This window comes from Leptonychotes weddellii, chromosome 8, assembly GCF_054177405.1.
Source record: "Leptonychotes weddellii isolate Sample4059 chromosome 8, ASM5417740v2, whole genome shotgun sequence".
Lineage (NCBI taxonomy): Eukaryota > Metazoa > Chordata > Mammalia > Carnivora > Phocidae > Leptonychotes > Leptonychotes weddellii.
The window spans coordinates 118194598-118206490 of NC_138376.1; the positions used below are offsets into that span (position 1 = coordinate 118194598).

An 11893-nucleotide genomic window follows, 5' to 3' on the forward strand; every position below is an offset into this window, starting at 1 on the left:
ATTCTCTTCTCTACAGCACAGTTTCCATGGGAATGGAGATTATAATCAGAAGGTGATTAAATAAACCTGGGGATAAAACGAGGGGCATGAACTGGATGGTTTTCTTTCCTATTGCCAGCCAGCTGGGAAAGCGGTGCATCCACTTCCGCTGGAGGGATGGAGCTACTGAGCCAACATCCATGTTGGTCCACAGGCACCTTTTCTCCTGGACTGTGCCTCTGTCATACCTCTTCCCAATATTCCTATTTCAAAATTGACTACCCCCCTTCTGTTATCAGAATCTTTAACTTTAGCACGCTGTGAATTGTGTAAGACTGATGAATCACAGACCTGTACCCCTAAACAAATAATACATTATATGTTAATAAAAAAAATAATAATACTATTGATTAGGCTGCAGTCTAGTACTCTCTTCAAACTTTTACCCTGGAAGACACTTTTTCTCTTGTGATATCTGTCTATATCTGAGCTCATCCATTGTGTGTTGCTTTTATTAGTGTAACTCAGTTGTGAAGTGGCCTCTGCTACTTCTAAGAGCACTTGCATTATAGTATCTGTGGTGGTTTGTACCCAAGAATACCTGCATTTTAAATATATTAACACATATTTCAACAAGGACTCATTGTCTGGCACTGTGCTGAGCACTTCATGTGTATTTTCTTTCTTCTTTCTTTCTTTCTTCTTTTTTTTTTTAGAGAGAGTGGGAGAGAGTGGGGGTGGGATGGGAAGAGGCAGAGGGAGAGGGAGAGGGAGAGAGAGAATCTGAAGCAGGCTCCATGCCCAATGCTGAGCCTGATGCAGGGCTTAATCCCACGACCCTGAGATCATGACCTGAGCCGAAGTCAAGAGTCAGATGCCCAACCAACTGAGCCACCCAGGCACCCCTTCACATGCATTTTCTCATGACAACCTATGTGACAGGCGGTTATTTATTCTCATTATTATGGATGAGGAACCTGAAGCACAGTGAGTTAAGAAACTTCTCCAATGTCACACAGCTGGTAAATTTAGGTGCTAACTCCTGCCTTTCTAATACCAGGCACTGCGGTATCATTCCTCTTTCATTCTTACATGTATGTATGTGTATACACACACACACACACATATATATATATATATATATATACACACACACACACACACACACCTTAACCCAATACATTACATACATTACAGCATTCAATTCAGGAATCTTTCTCTAGAAATTTATCTAAAGGAAATTATGCAGGATAAATAGAAGGATTTACTTAGAAGGATATTTGCCACAGTATTGTTTTTTTGTTTTTTTTTTATATTTGGTATAATTTATTGATCATCATCCAGTTGCTCCAAAAGGGTCCTTCTGCGCTTTTCCAATTCCCCTTCACTCAGTTCACTGCCAGAAGTATCCCAATTCCCAGAATCCTTTCCAGTCTTTTTCTTAGGTGATTTGTGTTTTGATTCTGATCTTTGTCTAGTTCTGTCTTTTTCACTTTCTCGGTCTTTTTCTTTTTTATCCTTCTCTGGCTCAGCATCTGACTCTGGAGAGTCAGATTTATGTCTCCTCTTCTTGCTTTTCTTCTTATGTTTTTTTGACTTCTTATAACTTCTCTCAGACTCAGCACTAGAAGAATGTTCTGAGGCAGACCGAGACTCTGATCGCTGTCTTTTTTTCTTTGAATGGCTGTCGTCATCATCTGAATCTGATCCCGATCTAGAGTGGGAACGTTTCCTGTGATGTTTTTTAGATTTTTTAGAATGTTTCTTGTTCTTTGAATGATGATGTTGACATTCATGCTCAAGCACATGCATAAAATCTTTAAATATTCGTTTTCTTTCAGACTCTAGAGTTATGTCCTCAAATGCTGGCTCTTTTACAAATCTCTCCCGGATATCTTCCCAGACAGCATCCAATTCTATTGGAGGAGTAGCCTGTTTCAACATACTCTTAAATGCAGATTCTTTTCGTTTCATTTTCCGAGCCTCCTCTTTTTCTCGTTCGCGTTCATGAGCTTCTGCCTTTTCTAATAAACTGTTGAAAGCCAACTTAATATTTCCAGCATCTAACGTGGTTGACCTTTTAGTTGAACTGATTATGGCCACAAAGTCTTCGAAAGTCGTATTTACTTCAACTACAAATCCTTTATCCTTTAGAATGTCTTTTATTATTTTCTTCTCATCATGATAACGTGCTTTAAGATCCTCAACATAAAACTTGAAAAGGTCAAGTGCAGTTGATCCCGGTTGACCAAGCATGTTAGTAAATCTAATGTCGGAACTAATTGTTGGATACAATTCCATCCAAGATGACATAGAATGCAGTTGTCCATGTTCGTGCAGTTCATCTAAAAATATCTGAAAAGATTCTCTATTTTTACGCTGTCGTCTCCTTTCTCTCAGCAAACTCTTCTGTTTTTCTTCTTCTTCTTCTTTTTCTAAAGCTCGGATGTGTTCTTCAAAGCAAATTAATGCATCTTCTTTATCCATGTTCTGTAATTCCTCATCTTCTGCAAAAGTTGGATTATCCATCAGATACTGCTGGGCTTCAGACCAGGTAGTAGAGTATGTTACATTAGCCATGTTGTCAAGTATGTCTTTTAAGGCTTCCCAATTTATCTTCCGTAACTGCTTTGCTTGCTCCTTTTCTTTTTTTGAAAGAAAGAATAAAACATCTTCACAGATTTCAAGACGATCACGTTCCGATATTGCATTCCAGACTTCCATCTCTCCAAACATTTGCTCTGCTTTTTTGTATCTGGTTGTGGAAGTCATTTTCTCATGATTTTCAAGAAAACGCTGAAAGGATTCCTTAGCCTCTTTGTATTTCGATCTTGCTTCTTCTTTTTCTTCTTTCTCTGTCTGGACTTTGTAAGCATTAAAGGCTTGCTTTTTTTCACTCAACTTTGCTAAAGCACTGTATCGTGGATCATTAATGATCATTTTCATAGCTTGTTCCCATGAAGCATTAGATGGTACCCGCTTTTCTCTCAATAATTCTTTAAATGCTTGCTTTGCCTCTTCCTTTGTATTCCAAGTATAGGTTTTCTTTGTTGGTTGGCTTTCCTCCTCTTCTTTTTTGGGAGCAAAATCAGCTACAGTTTCCTGCTTAGCTGTTTCTTCTCCAGTATTACTGGATACTTCCATACTCTGTTCCTGAACAGCAGGAGTACTAGTAAGTTGTGCTTGTTCTTCAGTTGAAATTGTCACTGTATTCTCGTTATCTACAACAGTCGCAACAATCGAAGTAACTTCTGGCTCAGGAACGACTGGACCAGTTCCACCGACAGTGTTTGAAGCAGAGGCGGAAGCACCGGCGTTGGCTGCGGCAGCGGCTTCCGCAGCAGCCATGGTGCTCATGGTGGTGGGAATTTCTGTTGTAGGAACCGGGGCTGTTGATGTTGTGGTGCACTCCTCTTGCTTACTGCTTTCTTCAGCTTTGATCACTGCATGCAGGTTTGATTTTGTAATACGACTTCCAGCAACAATGGTATTCTGGTATCCTTCAAGATCCTCAAGTTCTTTAGGTTTGGCCCAGCGGGATTCTTTTGTTTGAGAATTATAATAGTAAGGCTTTCCAGAGTCAGATTTGTATTCCTTCCAGGGACATTTAGATAAAAGTTGCTCAGCAGGTGTTTTCAGATCATCTGGTTTCTCCCAAGTGGACTGTTTTGTTTCAGTATTGTAGTAGTAAGTCCTTCCATCAGGTGATTTATGCTCGGTCCACATTGATTTTGCACCAGATGTTGTACCTGCTGCTACATCCATATTATTTACTCCTGGCGGTAAGGCAGGCTGCATGGAAGCCTGAGACATATGAGACATCATCATTCCAGGCATTACTGAAGACATCATTCCAGGCATTTGTCCCATTGGCGGCCCTCCCATAGGGGGCATCATTTGCGGCATCATTCCATGAGGTACAGGAGGCATATTCGCTCTCTGACCCATAGGGTGCATTCCCATTGGGGCATAATGCATGCCAGGGTGCCCCATCGAGGGCCGTCTCCTCAGGAAGCCGTCAGCAGAGACCCAAGAGCTGGAGCAGAGGCTTGAGCCGGACAATCTCCGCTCCCCGTCCCCGGAACCCCGCGAAGGAGGATGGCTCTCCATTTCACTCACCATGAGGCCTCCACGCTCCGCTCCCGTCCCCGGCCTCATCGTCCACAGTATTGTTTTGATTTAAAAAAATGAAAATTAACTGTACAAAAAGTTTGAATAAATTGTGGTACCTTCATACAATGAAGTACTATGTATCTTAAAAGTTGTAATGAATCCTAAGTTTATTGAACTAGGAAGATGTTCAAAATTGTCTACTAAGTGAAAAATTCAAGTTTAAATCAGTATATGGAAGGGTGCCTGGCTGGCTCAGTAGGTAGAATGCGCAGCTTTTAATCTCAGAGTCATGAGTTTGAGCCCCATGTTGGGCATAGAGATTGCTTAAAAAAAAATTAAAACTAAATTAGTACATGGAGTTGGATCTTTTCTTCTTTAGTTTCTTTTGCAGCTAACTTTATTGAGATATAATTGCATCATAACATTGTATGAGTTTAAGGTGTGCAAAGTTATGATTTGACACACATATATATTATGAAAGGACTACCTCAATAAGCTTAGTTTTAACACCTCCATCACCTCACATAGTTACTTTGTGTGTGTGTGTTGAGAATATGTAAGGTCTACTCTCTTAGCCACTTTCAAGTATATAATACAATCTTGCTCACTGTACTCACCATGCTGTACAGCAGATCCCCAGAACTTATTCATTTTATAACCCAGAAGTTTGTCCTCTTTAACATCTCTCCACGTCTCCCACCCCCTCCTCCAGCCCCTAGCAACCACCATTCTACCATCTACTTTTTGAATTCAACATTTTAAGATTCCACCTATAAGTGAACAAATACAAGCAGTATTTGTCTTTCTCTGACTTGTTTCATTTAGCATAATGCGTTCAGGGTGAATCCAGTTCCTGCAAATTGCAGGAGTTTCTTCTTTTTTACTGCCAAATAATATTCCATTGCATCTATCTACCACATTTTCTTTATCCATTCATCCATCAGTGGACTCTTAGGTTATTTCCATGTCTCAACTCCTGTGAATAATGCTGCAATCAACAATGAATGTGGGAGTGCAGAAGTATCTTTGAGATAGTGATTTCATTTCCTTCAGATATATACCCAGTAGTGAGATTGCTGGATAGCATGGTAGTTCTACTTTTAATTTTTTTGAATAATCTCCAAAATGTTTTCCATAGTGGCTGAACCAATTTACAATCCCACCGTCAGGGCACAAGGGTTCCCTTTTCTCCATATCCTCCAAATAACACTTGTTATTTCTTATCTTTTTGATAACCATGCTAATCCAAATGATCCCCTCTTCATTTCCAATCCTGAAGGGGCCCCATTTGACTCCGAGTCCAGAGAATCATTTTACAAAGTACTCTCCCTAATTATAGGGCAGTTCTATTACATTTTATTGGAACTGCCAAACCCATTCAAAAGTACTGGAGGGCATTGATATGGTTGCTAGATGAGGAAGAAATTCCTGCCTAAATACCCAGATACTCCAGTTAGGCCCCTCTGCCTCTGTTGCCCCACAGGGGTCACCCTCACACAAACTTGCCCTAATAAAGGGGGTCCCCACTCCCTTTCTAACAAATCCCTGATCTAATTTTGCCCCTTGTGAGAATACATAGGCAAACCTCTGCTAAGAGTTATGAAATCTCAGAGTTCCTGGGCACTTGATCTCTCTGGACAGCCCATCTCTAAACTGCAGGCCCTAGAAGTAGCATTCTCCCAGCTACAGCCCCCTTCTACAGGCCATCCACCTCCTATGCAACTGCCCTCTAACTGCTCTGGCCCCAACTCAGTCCCTGATACACCCTCTGCCCCCTTCCTGACCCCCAGGACTGGTAGCCATCTCAGCCCCTACCCTAGGAAATTGGTGGCCCCCAGAGCTTATCCCACCTCCTGGTAATAGTCTCCCCTATACCACTCTGGTGGTCCACTGGGACAATAAAAATACACAGTCTCTTCGGCCCAATTAGATTTGGAGGTCCAAGTCACTGCCATTCCAGGCAGTCCCTTTAATTCATTCCCAAAGAGGGAGCTCTTCTCCACACTGGGCATTGCCAGTAAAATAACCAAAAGTGTACAAATCCATTTTGATGCAAATACTGGTACCACTTGCTTCAAACAGCTCCCTCTGGTGGTGGCCCCCTTGACTTTCTTTCCTATTACAGGCATGGATGCATTGACATGGCACTGTATGGAACAAGCCCGAGTTCTTGGCCCTCCTGGTAGAACCCACCAAATGGACACTGATGCCTCTTTCTCTTCCAGTCAGGATGGTAAACACCCTCCAGTACCAACTGAAACAGAGCACTGAGAACCTACACCCTGTTGTTCAAAATATGCTTGAGACAGAATCATTAAGCCCACGATCTCCCCTTTCAACGGCCCCATTTGGCCTGTACTTAAGCCAGTACCACTGATTATGGAAACCTCAGTGCTGTGTCCTCCCTATTAAGGATCCAGTTCCTCTTGCTGTAGAATTCTGATGGAAGACCTGCAACCGGCCCAGGGAGTGTCCTGTGCAGTCACTGTTCTAGCTAATGTGGTCGATTCTGTTTTCGTCACAGAGAAATCCCAATCTGATTTCACTTTTGAAGGGGCTTAATACACATTTATGCAGCTCACAATGAGATAAATAGCCCTGCCATAGCATGTCACTTCTGCTGCCAGGATTTCAATACCTTACGACTGGGAAATGGCCCTTTGGAGCATTATATAGATGACATTATGCTCATGTCCCTCTGATGGAGCCGTATAGGCAGTGTGGCTGGGAAACCACCCCCCACAAGATCCAAGGCACAGACTCACCTGTCAAGTTTCTGAGCATCATTTGCTCATCTAGGTGCTGAGAGATTCCGCTGGTCATCAAACATCAATTGCTCACTATTGAACCACTCGCTACACTCAGATGGCACTACACATACTAGGCCTTTTCATGTTCTCTCCTAATTCTTTGCCCTGTATATGAAATCATCCACAATTCTGCCAGCTTCCATGGGGGTGAGGCCCAACAGTGCACTTTAGAAGCTGTCTCATGGGCATTCCAGCAAGCCTCAACTTTACTCCCACCTGGCTCTACATCCTGAGTTGAGTCCTTGGTCACACTTGGCCATACCTCCTGGAGTCTCTGGACCAAACATGAGTCTACCTGACTTCGTGTGGGGTTTTAGACTAAGCGCCCACCTCACTGGCAGCCCAGTATATCCCTCTTGAGTGCCAACTTTTGGCATCCTGTTGGGTTCTTTTGGAAACCAAGCTCCTAACCAGCCCCCACTCATTACTACTCTGTATTCGAGTTCCTACAATGCCCTGGGCTAGATATGCCTCCCAGCAGAAGCTCAGCAAAGCCTCTGATGCCTCCTTGGTAAAATGGAAATTTTACCTTCAGGACAGGGCTCAACCTGACAACAAAGGTCTTTCCAAATTACAGGAGGATGTGACTTCCGCCATGCTCAGCCCGTTGCCTAAGAGCCTTTGGAATTGGGAATGGTACCCCCACTTCTTCCTCTTCTGGCTACTTGGTGAGCCCCTCGGGACCAACTGTCTGAGATGGGAGTCAGTGTTCTTCACTGAAGGCATCATAAGCAATGCAATTCACCTCAGGCACCTCTCTGGTAGAGCAGGGCACTCCCAGCTCAGTCCAACTGGTGGAACTTGTGGCTGTTCAACTAGCCCTTAAGAGGGTGGCCTTTTGTAGACCCACATTTTCAGACTCCTGGGCTTTTGTTAATGGCTTTGCAGTTTGGTCTGGCCATTCCATCTGTTTTCAGAAATGCATAATTAACACAGAGTCCAGACACAGATTCAGATGACATGTAAGCCATTCATCACTCTACTCTTCCAGGATATTTTTCAAAATGCCCTGCTGAATCTTACATCCTACTGGAGTTCCATCTAGCTGCATTATGCAAGAAAATTTGTAAGTAGTTGAAAAAAGAACCCCAAAGACTTCTTGATTTGCATCACAGCTAAAATAAATGTAATTACAACTCAATGATCTGATACTCCAATGCAGCTACATGGGAAATGACAAAATCCAGATGTGTGCCTCCAAGTGCTATCTTGGGGGTGAATAAGACTGTCTTCAAGATCTTGGCGGAAATCATGAAGAATAAGTACAACCCCGTTAATGACTATTTACTCTCTTCAGCAGCTGCTCTTTAGAACTGAATGTTTCATGTGGCCAAAAGACAACAGACACTGGAGTGGAGATAAACAATTCTATGTCTACTTATTTTTCCCAGCACATAGAATTAGAGAAAACGACTCAGAAAATCATGGAATTAGCAATTCTCATTGTTCAAATGTTAACAAAAGTATTGTTATAATTATTTTACAAGTTATTGTAGAAAATTTAGAAAACAAGAATATTAAAAAAAAATTGTCTATAATCCCACCATCTACTGATCACCACGCTTTCTATACTTTCCTGCTACTCTCCTTTTATGCATAATTCAAATCATTTAAAAAAATGTTTACTGTGTTTGCACAAGTATCCGGTTCCAGGAAAAACATGTGTATCTTTACATGCTTCTTGACATTCTTTGTTACTGTGACCAAAGCAGCATGGCCTTTGGAGAATGGAACACTGGAGACATTCGGAGCTTATCTGAGGCAGCAGGTAGTTACGTAGGTACCTTATCAATGTGATGATTTACCTACATAATTCCTTGTTTTCCTTCCTCTTGTTTTTACAGGAAAGAAGAGGTTAGTAATGCACATTCTAATGAGTTCTAATGACAAGGACCACAACTTCTTCTTTTCCTTTTTTTATTTTGTATCATTTTTAGTAGTTCTCAAGTACGATACCATGGAGTAGTTTAAAAGGGCAAAGCAGGTAAACTGTTGCTGTTAATGGTTAAATTATGAATGTATGTGAACATCTCCCATTTTAATAAGTCAGAATGGATAAACTATACTTGCCATAACTAAAGCTCTGTTGTACTCTCTGAGCAGCAGTGATGGGAGAACGGAGTGGAAATGAGCACCGTGGATTTGAATGGACCCGCGAGCATACCCGTGGGTGGTGCCATGTGTACGTGTCCCCCCTCATGAGTATCGCCTCAGAGAAGAGAAGGAAACATCTGGTGTCCGACACCTCCCCTTTCTGTCTTTGTAAGGGCAAGTACAAGTTAAAAATAAAAGGTTTAATTCTACCTGTTGAAAACAAGGGAAGAGACTCCCCCTTCCTCCCTTTTCTCTCAGCATTTACTTTAGAAATTTTACTGTCAATTCTTTTTTTGCCCCTTGAGATGTACATAAATCTTTTTAAAAGGCTAAATAAGCCTCTGTCCAGTGTTACATCACAGGGATGTTTTCTTATGGACCTGAAAGATGTCTCTTCAAAATACAACCATCATGGAAGATGGAGCTCCCGTGTCTCAGTTGCTGTGGGAGGAGGAGCCTAACTTCCAATGGGTGCCTTACTCCAAGTTGCAAAACTACCTCCTGTTGTAAAGATAAGGGAAATGTATCTCTGCTTTAGAAAAAGCAGTTAGTAAACACAGATGGCCACCTCACCAAGGGGATTTAGGATGAACTCTGTGCCAAATGGTGCGGCCACCCCTCCCAGCTGAAGGCTAGCTATCATTCCTCTTAAGAATTTGTATGGAATGTGTTGTATCTGCTTGACCATTTAAAAGGGGTAAATTTCTTCCTATCTTTGCCATCTCTATACTGAATTATGTGCGATGTGCATCACATTCTAGTTTAACGTGTGTTCAATAATAAAGCTGCTTTCTTTGTCTTTCTCTGCTACCTTCATGGAGATAGACAGGTGTTATCAGCTGAATTATGTCCCCCTAAAATTCATATGTTGAAGTCCCAACCCTCAGTACTTCACATTGTGACTGTTTGGGAGATAGCGCTTTTTTAAGTGGTAATTTAAGATGATGCCATTTAGCCACAATTGGGTGGCTCTAATCCAATTTGCCTGGTGTCCTTGTAAGGAGAGGATATCTGGACAAACACACACACACAGAGGGAAGACCAAGTAAAGATACAGGGAGAAAATGGCCATCTACAAGCCAAGGAGGAAAGCCTCAGAAAATACCACCCCTGCTAGTACCTTGATCTCAGATTTCCAACCTCCAAGAACTGCGAGACGATAAATTTCTATTGCTTGAGTCACCCAGGCTGTGGTACTTTGTTGCAGCAGCCCTAGCAAACTAATACAGCATGAGAGTTTGTTTTCAACTCTTCCATTCTTACCTCCTGCCCTCATTAATTCTTGCCTTCCACAAACATTTACTGAACATGGAGTATTACTACACATCATACTCTGAGCTAGGTTCTAGAGACACGATGTTTAATAAAACATGGCCTTTCTCTCACGGAACTAAAGATGATAGGAAGAGACAAGCAGCGAAATGAACAACTATTAAGTGTGACAAATGAAACTGCGAGCTTCATTCACCCCGTTTTCCAACACATCTTCAGTGCCTCGATCCTAGAATAATCCACAGTGGGCACTAAATAAACACTTGTTGAATGAATGAAGGGATGCCCAGAAGAGGACCAACCAAACTGGACTTGTGGGTCAGAGAGGACTTCCAAGAGAAGGAGATATTTAAGCTGAATTTTAAAAGATAAGTAGGAGTAAACTATTTGCAGGTAGAAAGAAAATTTCAGGCTGAGGAAATAGCATGTTTACCACCATATGATATGAATCAGCGGAATACAAAAATAATTTTGTGCTGCCAAGAATACCAGTGTGGGAGCGAAAAAGAAATGAGTGGCAATGGGTCTTCTCTTGACTAGTCCTTGACCTTGAGCTCTGTCCTAGCTCACTTAGTCCAGTTTTAACAAGGATTCTGCTGAGTTAATTTAGGGAAAATCTCCACCCTTGGAACCTGATCACCCTCCATATCTAATCAAATTCCTCATCCCCCAGTTAGGTGCCTTCTCATCCTGGCTTGCCTTCAGCAAGACTCCAGTTGAGCCAGTCTAGCAAGAATCCCTGAAGACTTGGTGCTTCCTCTTAGTAATTTTCCATCCACAGACCTTGGCTATAAATTGCTGCTTGTCCTTGTGTTTAGAAGGTGAGCTGCAGGGTGCTTGGGTGGTTCAGTCAGTTAAGCATCTGTCTTTGGCTCAGGGTCCTGGGATCAAGTCCCACATTGGGCTCCTCTGCTCCTCCACCCACTCATGCGTGTGCTCTCTCTCTCTCTCACTCTCTCGCAAAAATAAATAAATAAAATCTTAAAAAAAAAAAAAGGTGAGCTGCATCTCTTTTCCCCACTCCCAAACACTCATTGTAGGGGTCCCTCTTAAATAAAGTCTTCCTTACCATCTAAAGGAGTGTCATGAACAGCATGAATAATTTTTCTTTAACAAAGTGACAAAGAAATAAGATTTCAGAATAAGGTTGGCCCTTTACAATTTGAGGCCAATCTTATTGCTTGACTTTTGTCCCGGTGATGAGGAAACAGAGGGCAAGCTGAGGACAAAGCGGAAGCTGACACCCCATAATCCCCCCGCATGGGGTATATGTGACATTCTTCAGGCACTCCTGGCTGCCCTAAAGGAAAAACAAATAGTTAACTTATAGAGATCACAATCCTACAAGACATGAATCTCCCTCAGTTTACTTACAAAAGCCTTAGCAATAGCTTCCAGAAGGGAATGTAAACACAATTAAATGTCTTTATAACCTGCAGCCCATGACAGATACTTGAAGCGGGCAGAGTGAAACGTCCTTCCAGGAAGTTCCCAACTATCTTCATGTTAATGCCTTACTAGACGGGTAAACAACCTTAACTTGACAATGGCAAGGCCTCCTGTGAGTCTTCTTTAGCATATGAAAGTTCTTTTGGAAGCCTCCCTTTTCCTTACCTCCCCCAACC

General features: G+C 42.1%; 1 protein-coding gene across 1 annotated transcript; it reads right to left on the bottom strand.

The window, feature by feature from the left end:
- Window positions 1-1288: 1288 nt before the first annotated feature.
- LOC102742088 (pre-mRNA-processing factor 40 homolog A) lies at window positions 1289-4137 on the bottom strand. Its single transcript, XM_006735815.2, has one exon. It carries the CDS (start codon window positions 4135-4137, stop codon window positions 1306-1308), a length of 2832 nt encoding a protein of 943 aa, XP_006735878.2. The 3' UTR covers window positions 1289-1305.
- Between the last annotated feature and the right edge of the window lie 7756 nt (window positions 4138-11893).